The sequence below is a fragment of the Acomys minous genome, assembly GCF_964271855.1.
Source record: "Acomys minous genome assembly, chromosome: 2".
In the NCBI taxonomy this organism is placed as follows: domain Eukaryota; kingdom Metazoa; phylum Chordata; class Mammalia; order Rodentia; family Muridae; genus Acomys; species Acomys minous.
The window spans coordinates 19,099,792-19,127,618 of NC_140484.1; the positions used below are offsets into that span (position 1 = coordinate 19,099,792).

General features: G+C 44.7%; 1 protein-coding gene across 5 annotated transcripts in view; it reads left to right on the forward strand.

The window, feature by feature from the left end:
• Positions 1–27,734, forward strand: part of ARHGAP19 (Rho GTPase activating protein 19) — a 46,688-nt gene extending 18,954 nt beyond the window's left edge. For 3 of the 5 annotated variants that reach the window (XM_084766425.1, XM_084766424.1, XM_084766428.1), the window contains exons 2-12: positions 892–1,157; positions 4,021–4,101; positions 5,826–6,035; positions 9,241–9,467; positions 10,366–10,452; positions 11,765–11,830; positions 15,020–15,211; positions 18,370–18,468; positions 20,382–20,492; positions 21,241–21,319; positions 24,110–27,734. In XM_084766425.1, the coding sequence (XP_084622551.1) occupies positions 892–1,157; positions 4,021–4,101; positions 5,826–6,035; positions 9,241–9,467; positions 10,366–10,452; positions 11,765–11,830; positions 15,020–15,211; positions 18,370–18,468; positions 20,382–20,492; positions 21,241–21,319; positions 24,110–24,120 (1,429 nt within the window). In that variant the 3' untranslated portion in view covers positions 24,121–27,734. The remainder of the gene's footprint in view (positions 1–891; positions 1,158–4,020; positions 4,102–5,825; positions 6,036–9,240; positions 9,468–10,365; positions 10,453–11,764; positions 11,831–15,019; positions 15,212–18,369; positions 18,469–20,381; positions 20,493–21,240; positions 21,320–24,109) is intronic. The other 2 variants (XM_084766426.1, XM_084766427.1) reach the window with 2 other exon arrangements.
• The last annotated feature ends 93 nt before the right edge of the window (positions 27,735–27,827 follow it).

The window sequence follows — 27,827 nt, forward strand, 5'->3', positions numbered from 1 at the left end:
CACCATGCCCATTTTATGCTTAAACCTTTTTTTTTGTTGTTGTTGTTTCTTTGAGACAGGGTTTCTCTGTGTAGCCGTGGCTGTCCAGGACTCACTTTGTATACCAGGCTGGCTTTGAACTCACAGTGACCTGCCTGCCTCTGCCTCCTAAGTGCTGGGATCAAAGGTGTGTACCACCATGCCCACCTTGCACACTTTCTTATTTTTCAGAGCTGAGGACCGAACCCAGGGCCTTGTGCCTGCTAGACAAGTGCTCTACCACTGAGCTAAATCCTCAATCCCTTAAAAGCATTTTTGACACTCATTTATTTTGTGTGTTGTGAGTGTGTGCACCACAGCGTGTATGTGGGGATCAGATGATAGTTAGTGGGAGTCAGTTCTCTCTTCTCATCATGTGGGAGTCAGGTATCAAATTCAGGCTTGGCAGTCTTATTGGCTCAATGATTGAGTTCTTAAATGTGAAGACCAGGGCCTTGTAGAGAAAACCATTCGGAACAAGACTTAGACTTCAGTAACTTGTGAGTCATAGGCATAGAGAAGGAAGGATGTAAGAGTGAAAGTAGGTCTGAGATGCAGTAGTACAGGGCAGAGAGCTCTGGGCTAGCACGTACAAAGAGCCACTAACTAGATGAATAAGTAAGTAAAAGCTGTCAGTGGGCCTAGGCAAAGCTGACTAGCGTGCATCTTTATGCAGCTGTCAGCCTCTTCTGTCCTGTGCTTGCTTCTTGGCTGTGAAGAGCAGATCCAAGGGCAGCTGCTTGTATAGAGGAAGCTGCCTCTTAGGAGCCCTCTGCTGTGTGTAGGCTCAGAACTGCAGAACTCTCGGGGTAGGATATAAGAAACACAAAACGATTTCTCCAAAGAGTCTTCTGTTGGATTTTTTTTTTCCAGTGATGCCATCTGCAATTTTGTCATTTGCAATGATTCTCCCCTACGAGGTCAGCCTGTTATCTTCAATCCTGACTTTTTTGTGGAGAAACTCCGACATGAGAAACCAGAGGTGTTCACCGAGTTGGTGGTCAGCAATATCACAAGACTTATTGATTTGCCTGGAACAGAGCTGGCTCAGCTGATGGGGGAAGTGGACCTTAAGTTGCCTGGTGGGGCTGGCCCAGCGGCAGGATTCTTCAGGTCTCTAATGACTCTCAAGCGGAAGGGTAGGTCCTGTGTCTGTGGTGGGCAATGGGTCTCAGCTACTGGTTGGTCTTTATTCTCTTTTGAAAAAAAATTATGTATTTTAAATTTATGTTATATGTTTGTGCCTGCTTGTTTGTATGTGCAGCAGGTATATGTAGGTACCCATGGAAGCCAGAAGGGGGCATCAGACCCCATGGAACTGCAGTTAGAGGCAGTGTGAGCTGCCGCACCAGGTCCTCTGCAAGAGCAAGTGCTCTTACCTGCTGCTGAGGCACCCTTCCAGCACCAGCCTTTATCCTCTTAATGTTTGCACCCTCACTGAGAACTTGGAATTATGCTAAAGCGTATTTTGGGCTTTCCCCCTCATTTTTATTACTAGAAGTTTAATCAGTAGTAATAAAAATATTAAACTGTCTAGATGAAGAAATACTTAAGCCTGGTGTGGTAATGCAAATCTCGGCGGTTATGCAGCTGAAGCAAGAGCATCTGAGTTTGACGGCAGGTTGGTCAGAGAGAGGTGGGGGGAGAAGAAAGAGAGGAGGGGGAAGTAAAGAAAAGGGAGAAGATAGAAAATATAGTCAGTGCCTGAGAGATGATATGATTAGTTTAGACAGTTATCAAGGGCACCTTAGTTTTCATGCCCTATGAGTATCATACTAAAATAATCAGGCATCGTTCTTTCCCTTTCTCCTTCCCTCCCTCCCTCCCTTTCTTTCTTTCTTTTTTTCTTTTTTTGGTTTTTCGAGACAGAGTTTCTCTGTGTAGCCTTGTCTGCTCTGGGCTCCCTCTGTAGACCAGGCTGGGCTGGAACTCACTGAGATCCACCTGCCTCTGCCTCCTGAGTGCTGAGATTAAAGGCATCTTTCCTTTCTTTTTGAGTTGGTATCTTTTTTTTATTTTATTTTATTTTATTTTTTAAGATTTATTTGTTATGTATACAGTCCTCTGCCTCTATGTACATCTGCAGGCCAGAAGAGGGCACCAGATCACATTGTAGATGGTTGCTGGGGATTGAATTTAGGACCTCCGGAAGAACAGACAGTGCTCTTAACCTCTGAGCCATCTCCTCAGCCCCTTAGTTGGTATCTTACTCTGTTGTCTAGGCTTATCTCAAACTCCTAAGCTCAAGTGATTGTCTTACCTCAGCCTTTAGAATAGCTGGGACTACAGGAAAGCATTAAAATGCCAAGATGACAGTTTAGCTAAAATAGACAGTAGAGTAAATACAGTTACAGTGCACGCATTTAATCCCAGCACTCAGGAGGAAAAGCACTCAGGCAGATCTCTGTGACTCTGAGGCTATCCTGGTTTACAGAGCAAGTTCCAGGACAGCCAGGGCTACACAGAGAAACCCTGTCTCGAAAAACCAAAACAAACAACAAACACAAAAAACAAAAACCCAAAACCCAGAAAAACAAAACCACAATAAAAAACCCCAAACCCACAGAGTCTAATGTGTGCTGTCTGTCTGCATGCACAGGGGTGTGGGGCTTGGGAGCATAAGGAATTTACTAGTGGCTACACCTCCAAAGAAAAGTGGTTTTTCCTCCCCCAGCAGCCACAGCTCCTCAGCTAGGGGTGGGGCCTCTGGAGCCCCGAAGAAAGCACTCCACAGCATTCCTCCCCATGCCCTGCCTCCTACATTTTTTCTGCCCCCTTTATTCTATGTTCCTTGAATCTTCTGGCCAGAATGTTGCTGTGTCTGTTGATACTGATTAGGGTTGAGTACTCACAATCAGCTATTCAGCACTGCGATGCCCATTTTGAACAGAGTTCTCTGGCTGAGGTTGACGGGGGCTCACATCTACAGCATAAATATTTAGAAGACAGTTTGACAGCTTGACAGTTCAGCAAAGCAATAGTAGGTGCTCCTGAAGGCTGGTGGGCTTCTGACCAGGCTTACAGTATCTGTGTGAATCTCTCCCGAGGAGCAGGCTTTAGAGCTAGTCAGGAAGTGTGCAGCACTACTTTTGATAAGATAACCCTGCTTTATTTTATTCAGTGTAAGGAAATCATTAGGCAAGATGAAATATTTAAACGTTATAAGATCATGTTCTTGGGCTGGAGAAATGGCTCAGAGGTTAAGAGCACTGGCTGTTCTTCCAGAGGTCCTGAGTTCAATTCCCAGCAACCACATAGTGGCTCACAACTATCTATAATGTGACCTGTTACCCTCTCTTCTGGTCTGCAGGTGTATATGGCAGGGCACTGTATGCATGATAAATAAATAAATAAATATTTTTAAAAAAGATCATGTTCTCACACACACACCCCACCACATGTAGGTGCCCACATACCTACACACATATACATGCAAATAAATAAACAAATGTAAAAAAGTTAAAAAAAAATTACATCCTGTACCAACTCTAGTGAATAATTGTCAGGACTTACCAATCATATTCAGGTTCTTATTTTGTTTGTTTAAAGTTGGATGACAGTGTGCGGGGTGTTGTTTCTTAGATAAGGAAAAGTCTTTGCTTCCAGGAATTCATGATCTGATTTTGAATTTGGAGAGAATTGACTAGACAATTGTTCTGACTGAAATTTTTTTCTAGTTTTTAGTCTTAATTTTAAGAAAAAGTTTGTGTACCAATCTTATGAAAATAGGATGCTTAGATGACTTTAGAATCACGGTGTTTGGGCTGGTGAGATGGCTCAGCAGGGAAAGGCATCCAGTGGCAGCCTGAGGAGCTGAGTCTGAGCCCAGGACCCACATGGTGGAGGGAGGAAAGAACCACTTTCCACAAGTTGCCCTCTGACCACCGTGTGTGTATCATGCCCCTGCCCCTGCATAAAGAAATGCACATAAAAATAATCATCACACGATGGCCTTGTGCTCCTTATGTGATATAGCCCTGTCCTATGCTATGCCTTTTTCAGAAAAAGGAGTGGTATTTGGATCTCCACTGACGGAGGAAGGCATTGCCCAGATATACCAGCTGATTGAATATCTGCACAAAAGTAAGAAAGCTTCAGTGTTCTGTGTTTAATGAAGAATTGTTTGTTTTCCTTGGAGAGAATGAGGATTGATAGGAGGCAGCTACCCATTAACAAGGAAGTGAACAAATGATGACTTCAGGTGGTAGATGTTTAAAAAATATTTCCTTTTGAAGTTTATGTCAATTATTGATTTGTCTTGCTTTCAAAGATGTAGATAAATTAGATAATGTCTATGAAATCATAATTACTTCTTAATTCAGACAATTCTGGAACAATTCCTTGTTGCTAAAGAATTGACATTTATTCAAGAAAGCCTCATACTCCACCTTCAGAATTCTGTGACTAACAAACATTCTTTAGGTTTTAGTAGTGCTGTGGGCTGTGTTGTTGTGAGAGCTCAGCACAGCTGAGAACATGAGAAGTGTGGAGCCTTCTGTCTGACCTGATACATTTAAGATATGAACCCCACATGTTTATGACTTACTGGATGTGAGGCACTGTAGGAGGAGCTGCAACAGAGGGTGCAGACTCACATCTTAAGATGGTTTGAGGCAAGGGTGGGAGAGAGATGGCTCAGCAGTTAAGAGCACTGGCTGCTCTTCTAGAGGAACCAGGTTCAAATCCCAGCATTCACATAGCGGTTCAAAAATGTTTGTACCTCAGGTTTCTGGGGGACCTGGCATCCTCACGTAGACATATATGTAGGTAAAATACCAATGTACATAAAATAAAAATAAATAAATAGTTTAAAGGGGGGGAGGTTGAGGCATCTGATTTGTGGGGATTTTTGTTGTTGCAAAAAGATTAAAACCATCACCAGCCATCATGGTTTTAAGATAGGGAGGCTGCAGGTTTTCAGCCCAGCTGCTGTGTGGGTGTGGTCTGCTGGAGCACAGGGCTGTGTGGGTGTGGTCTGCTGGAGCACCGGGCTGTGTGGGTGTGGCCTGCTGGAGCATGGAGCTGTGTGGGTGTGGTCTGCTGGAACACGGGGCTGTGTGGGTGTGGTCTGCTGGAACACGGGGCTGTGTGGGTGTGGTCTGCTGGAGCACGGGACTGTGTGGGTATGGTCTGCTGGAGCAGAGGGCTGTGTGGGTTTGACCCTAAGCTTTTGGGAGTCTCTTAACTGCAGGGCGATAATATTAGAATTCTCTGAATTTATTCTTGGTTGAAGAAAACAGTTTGCAGAAGCCATAGACTTTCATAGGTGAACTCAGCTCCTTGAGAGTCTGTGACCAACACAAATAAAGGGTTTTCTTTCACCTTAATTTTCTTTTTTTTTTCTTTATTAATTTATTCTTGTTACATCACCTTAATTTTCAAGCTTATTTTTTTTTATTTTTTTTTTCTCAAATTCAGTATCCAGTAGTACCTCAAAAGGATGAATGACCCTTTCAGGAACACCTTTCAGTCTGAGTCTTAAGGGCCCAAAAAGGTCTCAAACTTTCCTAGAAATATTGGTAAAACCTCCTTTGGAAAGGGTGCTATGCAAGGTTTTTAGGTTGTTTTTTGTTTTTTCAAGACAGAGTTTCTTTGCAGCTCTGGCTATCCAGGACTCACTTTGTAGACCAGGCTGGCCTTCAACTCACAGAAATCCACCTGCCTCTGCTTCCCACGTACTGGGATTAAAAGCATGTGCTACCATGCCCGGCCCACTGTAAAAGGTCTTTAAAGGCAAAACTGTGTTTATACTGTACACATTAATCATGGCTCTCTCTTGTTTCTTTTGGCCTGTCCATGCTGAGCAGACTTGCGAGTAGAGGGTTTGTTCAGGGTACCCGGCAACAGCGTCCGGCAGCAGCTTTTGAGAGATGCTCTCAATAATGGAACTGATATTGACTTGGATTCGGGAGAGTTTCACTCAAATGATGTTGCCACCCTGCTGAAGATGTTTCTAGGAGAGTTACCAGAGCCCCTGCTGACCCATAAACATTTCCATGTACACCTCAAAATTGCTGGTGAGTATGAGGAGAAGGAGATCAAAGTATTTTTGTCAATTTAGTAAAGTCCTTTGTTATTTCCTGCTGCTTGTTACTCTGCAGTGCTCTGATGTTGGCTCAGGCTTCATGATCCTGCTGGCCTCCTCTGGGTACTTACAAATCTTGGCTAGTTAAGTTTGATTTGATCAATTGTTATTTTTTTTCCTCTTTATCCTTCTCCTTTTTAAACTTTTTTTTTTTCCCCTCCCAAGACAGGGTTTCTGTGTAGCCCTGACTGTCCTGGACTCACTTTGTAGACCAGGCTGGCCTTGAACTTTAAGAGACCCACCTGCCTCTGCCTCCCGAGTGCTGGGATTAAAGGCATGTGCCACCATGCTCAGCCCTTTTAAACATTTTTAAAAATTACATTTATTTTGTATGTTTATGGGTGTTTGGGTCCAGAGGAAGCTGCACAAACCACTCAGACACCACTCTCAGTTAGATATGGATGGTTTATTGAACATACACCAAGACTGATGATGATCAAGGACACAGAGTAGACTTGGGAGCCAAACTATGACAACCAACATTCTCTAGAGACAGCTTATGAAGGCAAACCCACAATTAGCTTATACAGGGCCTGGTGGACAGTGGAGCAGGGTAGTCAACTCTGAATGACTCAAGTTAGTTTTGCTAACCAGACAAAGCAGCTCTAGCTGACCTTGAATTTGATTGGTCCCAAATGGAGTTTACGGTTAGGGCCAGCTGCATTTAAGGTTGTGGAATTCCTAGGAGTAGCAAGGCCACAGAGTATGTGAAACATAAACATAGTTTTTGGTCAACCAGACCTTGCACAGAGAGCTTTGCCTAATATCAGCAAGAAGCTGAGATGATGTGACAGGTAGGCATGAGGTAAAAATGGCTATAGTCATGCTACCCAAAAGGAGCAGGCCTCAACACTGCACATGGCATAGCATGCATATCAGAGGATAATTTGTGGGAGTCAGCTGTCTCCTTCTACTGTGTGGTCCTGATGACTGCTCTCAGGTCATCAAGCTTAGCAGCAGGCACCTTTACCTTCTGAGCCATCCTACTGACTTTAAATGTTTTGCTTTTAAAAATAAATATTTTCTAAAACGATCTATTTATTTTTATTTTACATGTATGGGTATTTGGCCTGCATGTATGTTTGTGTCCTTGGATACAGTGTCCTTGGAGGCCAGGAAACGGGGTCGGAGCCCTTGGAGCTGCTTGTTAGCCTGAGTGCTGGGAACTGAGTGCAGGTGGTCTGCAAGAACAGCAAGTGCTCTTAACCTCTGAGTCGTCTTTCTGTCTCCTTAAGTGTAGCTCAGCGTAATGCTGGGACACTTCAGTCACTGGATAAAGATGTGCCTTCCCTTGGGGTTGGATAGCGTCACTGGGTCTATACCTCTCAGATGGTTGCTGCTTCTGTGCTTTTGCCTTGGTTTGGAGTTTTTGCTAGGTATTTCCATGCCTAAGTTGAGGTCATTTCTGCCTTTGCAAGTCGCTTCTTTTAAAAGCATAATTACTTGCTTATTGAGTAGGCAGTCTGTCCACATGGTCAAGATGGAAAAGCTTCTCTCACACCCCATTCCCTGGCATCACTTCTTCCCAGAGGCAACCAGTGCTGTGATGTCTCATGTAGTCTTTGAGAGTGATCCCTCTGTTTATGTAAAGGCAGAATATTATACATATTGTTCTAGGTTTGCTTTTTTGCTTATTGTATCTTGGAGAATGTTCTATTCTTAGCTCATAGTTTCCTCATTCTTTGTTTCTATGTGGTAGGGAATTTATTCTTAAATTGCACAGTAGGCTCTTAGTGCACATAGTGTCAAAATCCATGCTTAGTTTTCCACCCACGGCATTTCTTCTTTCTCCCTCACTTTCCCTCTGCCCTTCACCTTCTCTGCCTCCCTCCCTCTCCACCCCCTCTGAGACAAATGCTCTTAACCTCTGAGCCATCTCTCCAGCCCTTCAGCCGAGATATTTTTCTTTTATTATAATTTATTCATAGTACATCCTGATTGTTATTCCCTTGCTTGTATCTTCCCATTCCCATCCATTTGTACCCTCCCTCCCTCTTCCGCCCTATTCCCCTCCCCTAGACCTCCTTGGCAACCATCTGACCACAGCCTATCAGATCTCATCCGGATAGCCTCCATCCCCTTCCTCTGTGTGCCTGCATAGTCTCCCTGCCAAGGGGAGATGATCAAATTGGGAGCACCAGAGTTCATGTCAGAGGCAGTCTCCGTCCCCGTGCCCCGCCCCCCAACTGTGGGGAGTGAGCTGTTCCTTGGCTAGATCTGAACAGGGGGTCTAGGTTCTCTGCATCCATTGTCCTTGGTTGGTGTAACAGTTTGTGCAGGCCTCCCTGGGTACAGATCCACCAATTCTTTTTTTTTTTTTTGGTTTTCTAAGACAGGGTTTCTCTGTGTAGCCTTGGCTGTCCTGGACTCACTTTGTAGACCAGGCTGGCCTAGAACTCACAGCGATCTGCCTGCCTCTGCCTCCCGAGTGCTGGGATTAAAGGCGTGCGCCACCACGTCCAGCTGGATCCACCAATTCTTGATAGTCTCCTTGTTGGGTTCCTGAACCTCTGGGTCCTTCCATCCCCCTGTTCTTCCATACCATTCTCAGTGCTCTGCCCAGAGTCCAGCTGAGATTTTTAAAGTCACATTCACTGGCGATTTTGATGGTACAAATGAGGACTCATTACTAATATGTATGGAATTTAAAAATAACTTATTTAACTTTATTTTTGTGTGCGTTGGTGTGAGGGTATCAGATCCATTGGAACTGGAGTTACAGACAGTTGTGAGCTGCCATGTGGGTGCTGGGAATTGAACCCAGGTCCTTGGGAAGAGCAGACAATGCTTTTAACCATTGAGCCACCTCTCCAGCCCCGTATGCATGGAATTTTACAGTTACATTTCAGAGAAATAGTTTTGTTTTGGTTTGGTTTTGGTTTTTTGAAACAGGGTTTCTCTGTGTAGCCTTGGCTGTCCTGGATGTGCTTTTGTAGACTTGGCTGGCCTTGAACTCATAGTGATCCGCCTGCCTCTGCTTCCCGAGTGCTGAGATCACAGGCCTGCGCCACCTCCACTGGCCTGATTCTCTTATTCCTTTTCTTTCTTTGATAGGATGAGGGAGGAAATAACATTAACTTCTTTTTTGCTGCTTTATTCCGTCTTTTTCAATACTTTTGTTTTGTTTTGTTTTCAAGATTTGATGCAGTTTGATGATAAAGGAAATAAGACCAACGTACCAGACAAGGAGCGGCAGATTGAGGCCCTGCAGCTGCTCTTCCTCATCCTCCCTCCTGCCAACCGTAACTTGCTGAAGTTACTGCTTGACCTCTTGTATCAAACAGCGAAGAAGCAAGACAAGAATAAGATGTCTGCCCACAACCTTGCCCTTATGTTTGCACCTCATGTCCTGTGGCCCAAAAATGTTAGTATTGACGGGAAGGTGTTTAGCCTTTCTCAGGCTGGGCTCCTCCTGTGGGTACATTGGTGAGGTTATCAAGGGTCCAAGGTCCAGCCTTCATGTTGATGAGGTCAGGGTCATCAAAGCTGAGGGGCCTGGTTCCTGTAACTCACTGATAAGCCAGTCTCCAGTGCTCCTGCATGGACGCCTCCTGAACGCCGTCACTGGAGCTGCTAACGAAGCTACGATAGCACTTGGGAGGCAGAGGCAGGCAGGTCGATGCAAGTTTCAGGCCAGCCTGCTCTACAAAGCTTCTCCAGGACAGCCAAAACTCCACAGAGAGGCCCTGTCTTGGGAAAAAAAAACTAGAGTATTTGTTTTGGCTAGATAGTGTGAATCCCATCTTAATAGGAATGTTTTTTGGCAAATCAAATTGATTTCTAATAAATGAAGGAATAATATAAATTAATTTCTAAAGGTTTAGAATAGAGCAGTGTGGTTGTGTAGGATAATATTTCAAGCCAACAGAGCAATCCAACATGTCCTAACCATTTTACTCACATATACTTAGTTCTTTTTCATAAAACTAAACGTGCTTCTTACTGGGGCCATGGCCTCATTAGTGGCTCACATTTAAAAAGAGCCTGTTAGACAAGTGTTTGACTGGACACACAAAGCTTAGCTTCCTGCCCATTCACAGCACAGGCTTTGATATGAGATGAGACTGTGAGCAGCTTCTCTGGGTTGGGAACTGCAGTCCAGATCTGATACCTGATTCCTCATACTTTCTGTAGCGTGCGCATGGAGTCGCTGTGACCAGTGACCTCATGTGTTGCTGGAAAAACAACAGAAATAGATTGTTCTGGTGGCGAGCACTTCCCAGTTCTTAATGTCCTTTCCTTTGTCTCTTTCCACTGGCTAGGTCACTGCAAATGACCTTCAGGAAAATATCACAAAGTTAAACACTGGCATGGCTTTTATGATCAAACACTCCCAGAAACTTTTTAAGGTAGGTAAGGGTGGCATTTGGTTGGTGATAGGACGGGGAAGATGGGCAGAGTAGGATCCTAGAGGAGAGCTGCTGTTGGGGTTGTGAAGCAGCCTAGGGAGGGCTAGGACTAGGGGCCAGGGCTGTCTCTGTCATCTGGCTGACTGGACCCACCCTCAGCCATCTGCTTTTCTCATGGAAGGAAGCCGGAGCTGGTGGCTGCCTAGTTTTATTTTGCGTACCTGCCCAAGTTTTGCGGGTTTGGCAGCCCTCTTTCATTTCTATTGGTCTTTTCAGCCTAAGCAGGCAGTGTTTCTGGGGGATACATTTCTTAAGAAGTTTGTAGGTCTTCTATAGATTTCAGTCCATTAAACAGAAGACACATATACTAATCTCTGAAAGTGAAATCCCCTACCTCGGTCTCCTGCTGAGCAGCTGGGTGCCATGTCTAAGTTTCCTAAAGGCTTTTGGCTTCAATTGAGAATCCCAGATGCAAAGTGGCCTCTTGAAAGGAAGCTTTTTAGACTGCACGCTGTTGTCCTGCGGCTTCTCGATGTTTACGAATGACTCCTGCAGCCACATCTTGGCCATCAGAATGCACCTCTTCCATAGGGCTCTTCTGTCATCTGAGAGCACCACCACTTCTGGGTCTCTCCCTCTTTCCCTTCATTCCTTCCTTCTTCCTTTCCTTTTCTTTTTCTTTCCTTTTTTTACACGGGGTTTCTCTGTGTAGCACTTGCTGCTCTGGAACTTGCTCTGTAGACCAGGCTGACCCCAAGTTTAAAGATCTGCCTGCCTCTGCCTCCTGAGTGCTAGAATTAAAGGCATGCGTCAGCCACTGCCTGGTTCTTCCTTTTCTTTTTAAAAAATAAACTTTATTATCAAAAATAAAAACCAAAACTAAAAATAAGACCTTATTGGTGAATAAAAATGTCACCTGTTAAAATTAACCCAAAGTCTCTATAACTTAAAGACGTATAGTGTAAGGAAGTTGGAGGCCATGATTCTAGAGCAAAGGCAAGGCAGCAGGGATAGCTGGGAGCTCAGGAGGCAGAGACAGGGAGGGAGTGCCAGATGCTGTGTTGCTTTTAGAACAGCAGCCACAGTGGGGCCTCCCATCACATCTGTGGAAATAGCAGCCACCGTGGGGCCTTCCTAGGCTTCCCATCACATCTGTGGGGGTGTCTATTTGGTCCAATACGGTATTTTGGAAATTGTTTGGCTTTTCAGAGTCATCTACCATTAGACACTATCATGATTCTCTTTCTGTGGCCTGAAAGAATTTTAGGTCCTATTAACCAATGAGTCCTGGTTTTCTTTTATGTCTGCCCAGGCTCCTGCTTATATTCGGGAATGTGCCAGATTGTACTATTTAGGCTCCAGAACTCAAGTATCAAAGGTAAGAACAGGACACTGGTCTTCAAATAAGGGAAAGCCGGGCGTTGTGGCACACGGCTTTAATCCCAGCACTTGGGAGGCAGAGGCAGGGGGATCACTGTGAGTTCGAGGCCAGCCTGGTCTACAAAGTGAGTCCAGGACAGCCAAGGCTACACAGAGAAACCCTGTCTTGAAAAAACAAAAAAAACCAAAAAAAAAAAAAAAAAAAAAAAAAAATCAAATAAGGGAAGAGTTAAGATTAGTGACATTTTAGAACAAAGTGTAACATCATCCTTAAACCGTGTTTTTAATGTTACAGCCCAAATTTATCTAATCACTTGTTTTAGCAAGGACAAAGACTAAGACACAAAGTGGTTGTAGTAAAAGTGCCCCTATGTGCAATATGCTCACTTGCTTTCAGAGGTCCTTCCTGGTGGATGATATCCTCCACATATGTATCATCACACAGAGCATATGTTAAAGTTTTCCATAAACCTATTCGTATTTTTTTTTTAAAGATTTTTAATTTATTTATCATAGATACACAGTGTTTTGCCTGCATGTCCACCAGAAGAGGGCACTAGATCTCATTATAGATGGTTGTGAGCAACCATGTGGTTGCTGGGGATTGAACTTAGAACCTTTGGAAGAGCAGGCAGTGCTCTTAACCTCTGAGCCACCTCTCCAGCCCCCTATTCGTATTTTTATAGCCTATGATCTAAGTAACCTGTAAATACCAAGTATATAATAGTAACTAAAGTTCAGTATTATGTAATTCATTACTTAAAAATTTTTACATTTAATTAAAATACGTGTATGTGCGTATGGCTGAGTATGTATAAGTTTGCCATTTGTGTGCAGTAGCCCATGAAGTCAGAAGGTGGGGTTGAGTCCTCTGGACCTGGGGTTACGAGTGGCTATGAGCCACCCATGTGTGTGTCCTTGGGAAGAGCAGCCAGTGCTTTTAACTGCCAAGCCATCTCTCCAGCCCCAGTTTCACGTTGTTCAGTATGTGTGTTTGTGTGTGTTTTGATGGTAGTGGCAGTGGGGCTTGGTTTGCGCCAGGGCTTCTCTATGTAGCTCTGTCTATCTTGGAACTGGCTGTATAGAATAGGTTGGCCTTGAATTCTCAGAGATCTGCCTGACTCTGCTTCCTAAATGCTGAGATTAAAGGCATGCAACTCCATGTTTAGGCTGGGCAGTGGTGGCACACACCTTTAATCCCAGCATCTGAGAGGCAAAGGTAGGCAGATTTTTGCAACTTTGAGGTCAGCCTAGTCTACAGAATAAGTTCTAGGACAGCCAGGGCTACACTGAGAAACTGTGCCTTGAACCCTGCGCCCCTGCCCCCTCCCCCCTTCCCTCCCCACCCCCATGTTTATTTTTACTTATGTGTGTATCTCTGTGTATGGCATGTGGCATGTGCATGTAAGCACAGGGGCAAACAGAGGCCAGCTATCCATCTTATATCCAGTCCTACACAATTAATTCTTAAAATTTTATTTTATTTATTTTATTTTATTATTTTATTTATTTATTTATTTATTGTTACTATACAGTGTCTGCCTCTATGTACACCTGCACATTAGAAGAGGACATCAGATCACATTATAGATGGTTATGAGCCACCATGTGGTTGCTGGGAATTGAACTCAGGACCTTTGGAGGAGCAGGTGCCACTCCTAACATCTGAGACATCTCTCCAGCCCTACACAATTAATTCTTATTCAAATTCATTGGTATGGCTAAACTGTCAATAGTTAAAAGATTTGAGCTCATGGGTTGGAGAGGTGGCTCAGTTGTTAAGAGCACTTGCTGTTTTCCTAGAGGACTGAAATTTGGTCCCTAGTATCCATTTTGTGGGGCTTACTCAGCTCTAGGGAACCTGACATCCTCTTCTGGCCTTCATGGACACCTGTATACACACATGTGTGAGCTCTCTCTCAGTAAAAATTAAAAAAAAAAATTGTATTCTAGCTTGCTTTCTGTTGCTGTGATAAGCACTATGACCAAAAGGAACTTAGGGTAGAAAAAGGTTTCTTTCTCTTACACTTAACAGGCCACAGTTCATCCCTGAGGGAAGTTAGGGCAGTAACTTAAACAGGAACCTAAAGTGGAAACCATGGATGAATGCTGTGTCCTGGCTTGCTCACTAGCTTGTGCTTAGCTAGCTTTCTTATATAGTCTAGGCTCACCTGCCTAGAGATGGTGCCACCCACAGTGGGTAAGGCCCTCCCACATCAGTTATCAGTCAGGACACACTCTCCAGCAGATATGGCCACAGGCCAATCTGATCAGAGCAATTCCTCAGTGGAAGTTTCCTCTTCCCAGGTGCCTGTTGGTTGTGTCAAGTTGACAATAAGAGTTAACCAGCACCATCTGAAAGCAAATGAGCTTAGATAGAAAAATATATAATAGAAAAATCTGTGAGTATCCTAGCAGTGGGAAGCTGTGAAAGGCCTGCCAGCACCTGGCTGACTTGTATTTAGCCTGAGTTAGACTTGGAGACTGCCTATGTTGTGGTCACTAGTCCTGTTTGTTTCTTTCTCTCATTCAGCAAGTATTATGTGTGACTGAGTAAGAAACAATATTTTAAACTAGTCTGATGAGGGTTTGGTTTTCCTGGAGAGCTGTTACATTTTTCCTTTCCTACTGCCATGTAGTTTATGTGGAAAAGAGTTTCATCTGAGGCCTAGCAGCCATGGGCTCTCCATTTATCTGGTAGATTTATCACTTCAGTATCTGGGTGAAGTTAAATCTCACCTCAGGTTTTGTTTCATGGCTTTTGCTGTTATTGTTCTGTCTGCTGAGAAAGCTTTAGAGAGCTTATCTTATTGTAAAGCAACAAGGATTACTTGAGATTAAAGTGTTTTGAAAAATCACTGGGACTAGTTCTGTAGACCAGGCTGGCCTCAGACTCACAGAGCTCACAGAGGAATCTGCCTCTGATTCCTGAGTGCATCACTCCCACTTGGCTTGGCAAGATTCTAATGCATGTTGATTTTCTAGGCAGATCATGGAAGTGGACCAAGCAGAACCCTTTATTAGTAGGTTTCCCTTTGTCTGGTAGCTGTGCTATGATTTTCCTTCTTCCTGGATATAGTAGTATGTCATGTTTCCATTCCCCCTTCTTTTGATCAGAGTTATTGTGGGAACCCAAAGCAAAGCCAATAGGATGTATTAATTTACTTTTTTATACCTTTTTCTTTAGGATGATCTTGATCTGACAACCTCATGTCATGCCATGTCCTTCCAGCTGGCAAGATCTCAGAAACGAAACAGGGTAGATCCTTGCTCCCAACAGGAGGAGACCCAGCAACACACGGAAGAGGCCCTGAGGGAGCTCTTCCAGCACGTGCATAACATGCCAGACTCAGCGAAGAAGAAACAACTTATCAGACAGGTGCCCGGGTTAGGGAGACAGCACAGGCCAGGGTGTAGGGAGACAGCACGGGCCCAGGGTGTAGGGAGACAGCACGGGCCCGGGGTGTAGGGAGACAGCACGGGCCCAGGGTGTAGGGAGACAGCACGGGCCCAGGGTGTAGGGAGACAGCACGGGCCCAGGGTGTAGGGAAATAGCACGGACTCAGGGTGTAGGGAGACAGCACGAGCCCAGGGTGTAGGGAAATAGCACGGGCTCAGGGGGCACCAGAGCACAGCAGTAAGAGTCACATTTAGGTTCACTCGCACTTGAAACAAGCTTGGCCTCAGCCAGAACATGAGGCCTGTCTGTGGGACTGCGATGTACTCCTGTCCATCTGGAGAGAGGTGTAGAAGTGCTTGGCTCTCTGTAGTTAGCTGTGCTTAGAATATCTGTAATTTTGGTCATGCACCAAGTTTTCTTGGAGAGAACCAGCAGATCCAATGTATTGTTCCAGAATTTAAATGCTATATATTTTCTAGGCAAATAATTTAGGTTTGTGAAGCAGTGATAGTAACATGCATGTGTGTTGTGGTTAATTTATAAGTATAGCTTAATAAATGTTTATTGTTAGGCTATAGTTATTACGATGGCATTTTCTAACCCTCTAGCAATCAATGAAGACACAGACACCGGTTATATTTTAAAACAGCCTCGGTTCACCTGGGACAGGGCAGATATTAATCCCCTAAACTACTTCCCATATTGGGGCAGGTCCTATATCCATGCCACCTGCTTCTAATAATTTCTGTCGAGCTACCTCCTATCCATAATCCAAGTACTTGTTAATGTTCTTCATCTGGGCAGAATCCTCCATCCACGCCAGCCACGTGCTTCTCCTCCACTTAACCCATGGCTATCTTCTTCCTTCTCCTCTTCTGTCTCTTTTTCAAGTATTTTTTTGGTCTCTAACTGCTTCTTTTCCCAAGAACCTCTCTGTGGCACATACTCCAGAACCATAGCCACGCCTATCCCATTTGTCCTGCCCTGGTGTGTTGGTTTTTTATTGATCAAATAGGAATAAGTTCTGAGGCAAGGCTACAAACATTTTGGGGTACTTGAGTCTGCTCATTTGGGCAGCAACCAGATCAACCCCCAACACATGTCACATTTGTAGAGATGGTGAGGATGGGCAGAGTAGCTGGCAGAGCAGAAGAGGGAGCAGAAAGCACCCTAAAGCAGGCTCCTGGAGTGTTAAACAGGAATTCTGTGCCTGAGTTTGCTTATTTTGGGGCTTTGGAAGTAAAATTGCTTTTAATCCCAGCTCTTGGGAGGCAGAGGCAAGCTGATCTCTGAGTTGGAGGCCTACAGAGAGAGAGGGAGAGTTCCAAGACAGCCAAGGCTATACAGAGAAACCCTAACCCTGTCTTGAAAAACTAAATCAACTAACCAACCAACCAACCAGCCAACCAAAAGTATAGTCTGAGTGAATCTTTACTAGTGGGGAGTTTCTCAGGAAGTTCGTCAAACAAGGTCAGTTCCTTGCTCAGTTTCCCTTCCTGTACAAACTCCTGGGATAATCAACATGTGAAAGGCAGTTTCTGTCCATGACTGAGTGGCTCTGTTGCTGCTATTGGGCCTGTGGGAGGCCTGACATCATGGCATCACATGAGCAGGCCAAAGCAGTGTACCTCACGGCCAGGTGCCATAGTACCCTAGAGGGCATCCTGCCCAGTGGACCAAGACCTCCCAATAGGCCCTTCCACTTCCCAGTAGTGCTGTAGGATAGACTCCCAACTCTAGCCCTAGTTTTGGAGGACATTGTAGATCCAACGATAGCAGTCAGCTTTTCTTGTTCAGTTAGTACCTCTTCCAGGAGAGTGCCTTTATTTTTCTTGGGGGCATCTCTGGCATAGGGCAAGATAAAAAAGTCTAATATAGTATTGGGAACTGAGCTGTTCTCAACAACAGATGAAGTCCATTACAAGTGCTTTGTCATGGCCATAGAGATGGGCTAGGACCACATAATGCAAGTGTGATGTCATATGTCTGTGATCCCTGCAGTAGGGAGGGAGAGATAGGCAGATCTCTGTGATAAGTTCCAGGACAGCCAGAGCTACACAGTGAAAGCCTGTCACAAAATCAAATAAACACATAGACACACACACACATACACACACACACACACACACACACACACACACATACAAAACAACAAATGAGAGCGCTGGCTAAAGACTATATAGTGCCTTTTTTTTTTTTAAACTGGAGTCCCTTCTACACAAAGAGCTGGCAGCATGAAGGCCTGCATTGACTCTCGTTCCCTTCATAGCAGTGCTGGCCGACAACTGTGAACTGTAGTTAGAGAGCTTTAATACCTTAGGAGCATTCTGGCTCAAGGGCTGGGGATGTGGCTCAGTTGGTAGAGTGCTTGTCCTACATTCCCAAGCCCTGGTCTGGATCCCTGACACCTCATAAACTGGTATGACATCGACCATCTAGGTTTATAATGTCACGACTTGGAAGATGGAGGCAGGAAGATTAGGAGTTAAAGGTCATCCTTGCCCATATACAGAGTTGAGGCCAGCCTATGCTACATGAGACTCTGTCTTAAAAATAAATCCTGGCATATAGTTTGTTAAACTGAGGACTATCATGGCTTGTACTAGTAACTTTCTATTCCAGGGTGTGTGATGCGAAAGTAATTCTGGTTTACGAGCATATCTTTTTTTCCCCTTATTCTTATTCTATGTGCATTGGTGTTTTGCCTGTAGCTATGTCTCTGTGAGGGTGTCAGATTCCCTGAAACTGGAATTGTAGACAGTTGTGAGCTACTGTGTGGGTGTTGGGAACTGAACCCAGTTCCCTTTGAAAGAGCAGTCAGTGCTCTTAACCTCTGAGCCATCTCTCCAGCCCATTACTAGTAGATCTGGATCTTGGTTTCCTATCTGTAAAACAGTATAGTGATTCCTTATGCAGAGAATCTGAGTTGCAGGACTTCTTTGAGTAATTGAGTATATCTTGTTTTTTGTTTTTGTTTTTGAATGTCACTCTGCTTTTGTGATTGCCTGTCAACCCACCCCATACATCTATACAGAGTCTTTGATTTTCTGAGTATCTACACTCAGCTGTTGATTGCCCTAGACTGTTATTTCTTGATGGCACAATAGTAATGAAAATTTCCCTGTATTTCCTTGTAGTTCCATAAGCAGCCTTTAACTCAAACTCCAGGGCGAGAACCTTCTACTCCCAGAGTCCAGAAGAGAGCCCGCTCACGCTCCTTCAGTGGGCTGATCAAGGTGAGCCTGCTGTGCTACTGCTGCCTATGTTGATTCTCAGGAACTTTGCATCCTATTTTCTTGTGCATAAACAGCTCATTTCTGTTCTTGGAGTCCTAGAAAAGATTAACTGGCGAGGAGACAGAATTTGGAAAAGGCTTGTTTTTTAAAGCATTTTACTGTAAAAAAAAGGAACTCTGTAGTGTGTAGGAGCATTGGCCTCCTTTTCTTCCTGTGTCTGGGGGCAGGCGTCTCCTGCTTCCCACTTCACTCTCCATACTGCTTTCTGTGCGTTGCTACATCTGTGGGGAGGTAAGCAAGTGGAGGACTAGGGACACTGTTGGACAAATGGATTTTCTAATGGCCCAATGAACTTTGATATCTTTTATTTTTGGTGAACTTAATATTTTCATTGTTGTTTTAGTCTCTTTCTATGTATCAAAATTATTAGAAATCTTGCTTTTAGAACAAATAGCAGTTTATTTGTGTGTTGCTGCTGTCACTGTGTGTGCAGATTGCTGAGGATTAGTGCAGTTAGTGAGAGCTGCCCTATACTCCAGCAGGTTATAGGGTTCAAATTCCTTCTTTCTATTTTTCTCTCATAGTTACATCCCTACCTCAGTTTCCCCTCCCTCTGCTCCTCCCAGTCCCTCCATGCCCACCCCCTACCCGTTCCTTCTCCATTTCCCTTCAGAAAAGAGCAGCCCTGCAGGGGTCTGCACTGAACACGGCACAAGTTACCAAGGCTGGACAAGGCAACCAAGGAGAAGGGCCCCAAGAACAGGCCGCAGAGTCAGAGACACCCCCACTCCCATTGTTAGTCCCACAAGAACATCCGGCTACACAGCCACAATGTATGCAGAGTACCTCGCTCAGACCCATACAGGATCTGTGTTTGCTGCTTCAGCTCTGTGGCCCCATGAGCCCTGCTTAGTTGATTCTGTGGGCCATGTTCTTGTGGTGTTCTCAACCCCTCTGGCTCCTGCAGTCCTTCAATTCCTTGTGGGGAGTTTTCTGACTCTGCTTGTTGTTTGGCATTTGCTCTAATCAGTTGCTGGATGAGGCGCCCCCGCTGCCCCCCATGAGTATAGCAGAATATCGTTAGCAATCATTTCATTGCCTTTTTTGTTGTTGTTGGGTCTCTGGGCTGTCCTGCTTCTGGTCCCTGGTCATCCAGGCAGTCTCAGGCGTGGGCTCCCTCTTGTGGTGTGAGTCTCAAGTTCATTTCATTGCCTAAATCAAGGCTGCCTATCTCAGAAATCTGCCTGCCTGTGCCTCCCAGAGTTCTGGGAGTAAAGACATGTGCCACCACTGCCCTGCAGTTTGATCCTTTTTTTGATACTTTGTAGTAGTCTAGAATTCGTTCTCCATCCTTCTGGATGGGGCTGGTGGCTTCTGGAACATGACACTTGCTGGAGTGTTTCCTTTGCGCTCCACATTGGATGAAAAGGTAACCAGTGGAGCAGGAGAGAATATCTGTAAGTCCTATATCTCGATAGGAGACAAAGTCAGGAATATAGAAGGACCTTGTATGGCTTAATATTGCTATCCTGTGAGAGGAAGGACAGAGAAGCCGAACTCTAGAGTAGGCCCAGTCTGTGTCCCTTAATGGGGAGGGGAAGGAATCCCTAGCAGCTGCCAGAGAGAACACACCCATACTTCCAAAAAAGCCCAACCCTCGAGGGTGGCCGGGATCCTTCGTGCTTACAGATGTACTGCGCTAGCTTATGTTAGGTTGTTGAGCCACCCAGAGAAACAGGAGTAATGGAGTTTGCTGCGTGCCTTCCCTCCCTTGTCCGACATGGCTGTGTCTGCGCAGAGGCTATCAGAGTGCTGCTGAGGTTTCTTTAACCAAAGGAGTTGTAGTTTTGGAGGCCAGACAACTGCAAAATAGGAAATGCTTATGAACAAAATATCTTCTGTCCTGAAATCAGCGCAAAGTCCTGGGCAATCAGATGACGTCAGAAAAGAGAAACAGCCCCCCTACTCCAGAGACTGTGGCCATGGGAGAACTGAAGAGAGCCAGCAAGGAGAATATGAGCTTGGTAAGAATGCAGCCTTCCCTGTCTCTCTCCCTGGGAGGGGCTGACAGCCAGGCGCCTGCTCTCCCATGACAACGTATGTTGAGTTCAAGAAAGATGGAGCTTGTGTATTAGTTTCTTTCTGTTGCTGTGACCAACACTGACCAAAACTCAGGAAGGAAAGGGTGTATTTGCTTTACAGCTTACAGTCCACTATAGAAGGAAGTCAGGGTAGGGGACTCCAGGCAGGAACTCATCGAGAGCCATGGAGGAACACGGCTTACTCACTTGCTCCCGTGGCTCATTAAGCTTGTTTTATTTTATTTTCTATAGAACCCAAGACCATCTGCACAGGGTGATACCCTTACAGTACCTGTGCCGGCCTAGATCAATCATTAATCAAGAAAATGCCCTACATGCTTGCCCTCAAGCCAGTCTGATGGAGGCATTATCTGAGTTCAGGGTCCCTTTCCCCAGAAGACTCTAACTTGTCTCAAGTTGACAAAAAACTAACCAGCGCAGCTAGTTACGAGTACAGATGGCCAATATAGCACAATAGCTCTGTAAACAAGTACCGAAGGGTCAGTTAATTCTTGCCAGAAATGTCACTGGGCAGGTTAGCTCTGCGTTACCCTGGCAGTCCTTCAAGGTATCCTAGGTTACTTCATTAAGCTGACACTAGCCAGTCAAGATTAGAGAGGTAGAGCTTATGTCTCTGTACAGAAGCACTGACAGTTGATCACTGAGCCACTGTGCCATTTTCTCATTGCAGTTCTTCTCTGGCTCCCCAACTGTCACAATGACACCAACAAGACTGAAGTGGTCTGAGGGGAAGAAAGAGGGAAAGAGAGGTACCCACTGGAACCCTCCTCTGTTCTTACTGTCTGTGTCTTCTCAGTCAGCAGGGTTTCTTGTTCGGAATGTCCAAGGTGGTATAATTGTAGCCAGAAGGAATTTGCATGCTTATTCTACTTAGCTCTGTCCTCAGGTACTGAGGGACAGAGTTTCAAAAGCAGACCCACTGACGCCTGCTGGACACATAGGCTCCACACATCAAGTGTCTTAAGAAGGACACAGGGTCAGATGGCATTGTGAGGCTGAGGACGGCCATGCCAAGAGCACACTCATGAAAGTCATTTCCTCTTCTCGCAGACTTTAGACCTTGGAAATCATGTCAGCATATTTATTTATTTTTCCTAGACAAGGTCTCTCTGTGTAGCTTTGGCTGTCCTGCAACTCATTCTGTAGACCAGACTGGCCTAGAACTCACAGAGTCCAGGACATTCAAGGCTACACAGAAAAACCCTGTCTCGAAAAACCAAAACCTTTCCTTTTTTCCCTTTCCCTCTCTCTTTCCTTCTTCCTTCCTTCCTTCCCTCCTTCCTTCTCTCCCTCCCTTCTTTCTTTCTTTGAGACATGATGTCTCTTAGTTTTCAGGTTGGCCTTAAGCTTTCCATCTTCTTACTTCTGCCTCTTGAGTGCTGGGATTTAGGCATTATATAGGACTGTATACACCACATTGGTGATGCTTGGGTTTTTTCTTTTGTTTTGTTTTTTTTTGTTTGTTTTTGTTTTTTTTGAGACAGGGTTTCTCTGTGTAGCCATGGCTGTCCTGGACTCGCTTTTGTAGACCAGGCTGGCCTCAAACTCACAGTGATCTGCCTGCCTCTGCCTCCTGAGTGCTGGGATTAAAGGCGTGCACCACCACCGCCCTGCTCTGATGCTTGTTTTTAAACTGTATTTTATTTGTGGTATTGAAGCCTCTACCTCCCTTCCACCAACCTCTTAACCCTGGGTAAGAGAGAAAGAAGGTTAGTGGGGAGAAGGGCACAGACTTCTTTACTTCTTCTGGATGTTTAGGGTCAGTTGGGCTCTTTGGGGCAATACCAATCTCCGTCAACAGGAATCGCAGCAGCAGTCTCCTCCAGGCCGCGGCACTGAAACGTTTCTTTGTCCACCACACTGTTCTTCTCTGGTCTCTCCAAACTGCTACAAGCCTCAGGCCACCACCACATACCACACTTTCTCTCCTGGCTCCTATACCACACCACTCTCAGTGCTGCACCAGGCAGGCTGTTACCAGCTGTTAAAGACCATGCCCTGCACATAGGACAACCTAAAATCCAAACTAAAATCCCACACTTGGGATGAAAACAAAAACATATTTATGTAACATAACTAAGTTTATGAAGAAACCAAAACTTCCCTTACTCCACATCTGGCTTATTTTTGGCTAATTGAGTTTAAGTTCTCACTCTTTTCTCTTGCATTTCATCCTCTTAGCACTTTGATCTGCTTCTGCAGCTCGATCTCAAATGGTATCTTCAGGTCTGAGCGCTGCAGTCTCCAGGCCTGGCTGCTGTGTACCTCTCTTTCAGAACGGTAGATGCGATCCTAGCTGTTCTCAATATTGATGTTGAAAACACCCTCAGAAGACAGTGCGGTGTCCTTGTCACCATCAGTAACATGATAGAGACTCCTGTTTAGCACAGGGCTTCTTAGCCTGGCCACTGTTGGCATTTTGGGTCATAATTCTTTGTGTGGAGCTGTCCTATGTGTTGAGTGATATCCAGCAGATGCCACTAGCATCTGAAAGTGCCTCCAGACATCATTACCAGTGTCCCTTGAGCATATAAGGGGAAAATCACTCCAGATGAGAACACATGGGCTACCCACTCATCAAGGGGCATTATTTTCAGTCAAATCCCATATAGGTAGTTATGAGGATAAATGAGATAATATACACAAGGAATTGGGGCAAGAGCCATCACCATTAGTGCTCACTGTTACTGTCATTAAGAGAGTTAAACTGGGGCTGGAGAGATGGCTCAGCGATGAAAAGCACTGGCTGCTCTTCCAGAGGTCATGAGTTCAATTCCCAGCTCACAATATGATGCCCTCCTCTGGCCTGCAGATGTACATGCAGGCAGAGCACATATACATAATAGATGAAATAAATGGCCGGGCGTGGTGGCACATGCCTTTAATCCCAGCACTCAGGAGGCAGAGGCAGGTAGATTGCTGTGAGTTCGAGGCCAGCCTGGTCTACAAACTGAGTCCAGGACAGCCAAGGCTACACAGAGAAACCTTGTCTTGAAAAACCAAAAAATAAAAATTAAAAAAAAAAAATAAGAGTTAAACTGGGATTATACTAAGAAGACTAGATGATGTTTACTTGATCTTACAGGGTCATACTCTCAAATTATTTAATCATGAATTTGGAGAAAATACTAATGTAGGTTCTGTATCTTTTAGGTGGGGTATTTAATTAATTAATTTGTTAATTTGTATTTATGTATTTACTTTTTTGGTTTTTTGAGACCGTTTCTCTCTGTAACAGCCCTTGCTACTATCCTGGAACACACTCTCTCTCTCTCTCTCTCTCTCTCTCTCTCTCTCTCTCTCTCTCTCTCTCTCTCTTTTCCAAGACAGGGTTTCTCTGTGTAGCCTTGGCTGTCCTGGACTCACTTTGTAGCCCAGGCTGGCCTCAGACTCTCAGAGGTCCGCTTGCTTCTGCCTCTGCCTCTGCCTCTTGAGTGCTGGGATTAAAGGCATGCGCCACCACACCCTGGTTTAGGTGGGATATTGTAAAATAAATGTTTTAAAGCATGACTGATCATTTTGTTTGTTTTTTAACCTAGGATTCTTCTGAAGGATCTGCTACTTCTCCTGTCGTCCACGATGAAGTTTCTCTGTAGTGGGACAGGTGTTATTTCTGTTCTCAGTGAAGTTTGGACTCGCAGCTTGCTTGCTGCATTTTGAATTGTGAAAGCCAATTCCAACCACTCACTGGATGTCTCTGATCTCTGAAGCTGTGCCTCTGAGGGAGGGCTACGCTCTCCTCTCTGTGTTTGTTTTTAATGTCAGGAAGCTGCTGCCTGCCTGACAGCTTACCCTGTGCAGCAGGTAGGCAGGGACAGCCCTGTGTAGTTAGTGTGCTCAGGTCTGCTCTATTTCTTCACAGTAGGAAATGTTATGTTTAATTGCTAGTAATATGTTTTAAAGTACTGTGAGTCTTAGTGATTGTTATTATTTTAACTGGTATTTGGGCTTTCCTCTGTGTTGTTAGTATTGAGTAACTAGTTGTTTACTGTTTTAAAAGCCATTATTTAGATTCATAATCTAAATGTATTCTGTTAAATGTCTTTGACCCCTTTTCATTTTGAGCTTGAGAAATCTCTTTATCTTATTTACATTCAAAGAATTTACAACTTTTCTAGACATTCTTTATTATTTCTTATGTCTGATTTAGAGGATTTGACCTGGCAATGCAAAAGAATTCTGTACAGTATATTTTAGCATCTCAGTTATTAAGCTGCACCGCGGGCCTCATTGTCTTCCCTGTAGTGATGTGCGAATAGTTGTGTGATTGTTAATTTGCTTCCTTCATTTAGTGTCCTCTCACCGGAAACATTGCTGGTGCCACTGTTAACACTCTATGCCAATTACTATGACTTGAGAAATGTCACGATCAGCTACATAGACCTTGCTGCAGGCTGCATGTGGTGGGAACTCTGACGTAGGCCCAGGAGGAGCTGGTTGACTTTGGTGGGATCCTGCCCCACGCTCCTAGGGATCAAATTTGCTGCTTCACTGTTTCCCAAGAGCCCCTTGGACTCAGGAAAGGCATGCATAGCAGCCTCTGCAGGGCCTATATGATTTAATAACAGAGTTCCCAGGGGAAGCAGTTGTATGTCCCTGTGGTCTAGAACAGTTGCTTATTGCCCCTCTCCTTATGAGGATGAGCACAGGCAGAGCCACTTCCCAGTGAGCAGCAGGTGGCAATTGAGGATGCTGAGGTGTGGGCCTGTCTCTATTGAACTGTGTAATCATCCTCACCACACTGTGGGGAACCAGGTACCCAGCAAAATACGGTTTGACAACCTAGTGATAGACAGTTGAAAAATTGTGTCATTGTTGAATTGAAGGCTAACCTTCAGCCCTCTCTTCCACACTATACTGTGTATTTTGTTGCTCTAACAGCGTGGTGAAGGAAAATGTGGTATTTGGCCTCTAGCTGCAGAGTTTGGGAGCAGTGGAGATGTGAGAATCTGCAATGGATTTTAAGTTCCTTTCTTTAAAGCAGTTTTAGGTCATCCTTAAAGATCTTTATTAGAAAATTCACTTATCTAGGTTTTTGTTTGATTCTTTATGTTGTTGTTACTAAGAAAATTTTCTTTCTTCTTTCTTCTTTAAAAAAATTTCTTGTGCCAGGTATATAAGAAGGTCAATCAGAAAACCCTTTTGTGTTAGCAAATTAGAGACGTTCTCCTCAGTGTGGGGCGTGTTTTCATGGCATGCCACCATGCTGGAAGTAGCACTGTGTCTAGAGAATCGAGCAGTGCCTTGACGCATCCTCTGTTAGTGAGAAAGAGAGAGCAGGACTGAGGAGACAAGTGTGGGTGACTGAACCAGTGACGAGGGTGTCTGTCTGGGTGAGGGTGGTGAGAGAGAGGGGTACCCCGTGCACGTGCTGCTCTGTAGCTGGCCTCTTGGGCAGTTAGCATGTGTACTTGGGAATGTGTATCTTATTTATTTATTCAATAGTCATTCTCTTGCTTTAAGGATATTGTAGGTCATTTTTTTTCCTCATAGAAGCTGTGATCCAGTGCAGAATAAATAGCATAACCTTCTGTGTCTTACATAACCTGTGGGATCTTCTGGGAAACTCTGACAAAAGCCCCACTGTTATCCTAGAAGGTTGCTGTTGCCCTTCCTGCAGGGTGTACAGTTGCTGTTTTTGAGCCAGTTATTTAACTAATGTGTTTAACCTATATATTTTTGTGTGTGGGGGGGAGAGGGGAGTGGTTTGAGACCCGGTTTCTCTGTGTAGTCCTGGCTGACCTAAAACTCATTCGGTAAACAAGGCTGGCCTCGAACTCAGAGTTCTCCTGCCTTTGCCTCCTGAGTGCTAGGACTAAAGGCATGTGTGAGTACTGCCTGGCTAACTTATGTCTTAAAGGATATTTGTTGTGTTTATTTTTCATGTTGGAGCAATCTCTTTGGAAGTACCTTTCCTTTTTCTCTGGGGTTAATTGCCATAGGCTTCCATGTGTGTCAGCATAGGGTAGTATATTTTTGCCAGAGCAACCGAGTGTGAAGAGACAGATCATATCTGATTTGGATCTGTACTAGGTAAATGAGTGGAGGCCGTGGGCCCTCTTTCTAATCTTTCACACAGAGGTGGATCAGAGTTCAGTCATCAGGTTTGAGCCCCACCCTAACACACACACACACACACTGTGTAGGGAACAATAGTTAGGAGACAACACTGGTCGTATCTGAGTGACAGAACATTTTAGAGGCACAGCTGATAAGTCCTGAGGGAACCCACAGTTAGCCCTCCACATAGAATGTACTCTGATTGCTGAAGAAACACCCTTGGGAGAGGAGGGATGCTGACCAGTGGCTGTCTGAACTCTGGAGGCCACTATTTTGTTGGCCTGTGTGGAAGTGAGCTCATCTCAGAGCAGAGCTGTTCTTTCCTCCTGAGTAGTGTTTCTGTCTGGCTTCCCTTGGAGGAGTCTGTATCTGTGTATGGTTTAAAATACTGCCTTCTAGGGGACCTGGCAGTCATGCCATGTGACCATGCATAGGCAGGAGGCCATATTTGAGGACAGCTGTCTCTAGACTGCCTGCTTGCTTCATGAAGGGCCTCACTATGACTGTCATTTAAGTCCTGTGCTGTGTCTTTTCTCTGTGGCATCCTTTCCCACTGGAGACAACATCACCCCTGCTCTCCTACTCTAAAGTCAAGATCTAAGCCAATATATCCTAGAATTTTGAGAGAATCTGGCTTCCTAAGATGAAGCTTTTGAGTAACCCCAGTGCCTCTTAGCCCGATGGCATACTCCCTGTCAAAAGCTCGCTTTACTAGACAGCTAACGCTAAGAGCCGTGTGGAGTTGATGGAGGTGGGCTGGTGAGGAGATGGAGGATAAATAGCCTGAGTGCTTGTGTCACCATGGAAACTGGAGCTTGTGAGTCCACAGCCCATTCTGAAGAGCCTTTGAATATGCCCCTGACATGTTTGGACCAGTGGGCTATAGCGAAGGAGTCCTCTCACTCAAGGCCTTTCATCAAGGGTTGCCAGTGCACACTCTATGCACTTATTAACCTGATTCCCCAAAAGGTTTCTTAAGAAAAGGTTGCACCTATTTGTTATTTTTAATTATTTTGCATATATATATATGTAATTATAAAGAAAGAAACATATATATTGTCTTTTATATTCATGTAATATCTGAAATTAAATTCTTCTGTTTCATATCTGTGGGTTCTGACTGGTCTCTTGGCTCAAGTTGCTTTGAAGAGAGGTGGCTTCTTGTCCTAAGGAACATGATGCTCTACAAAGTGTTCT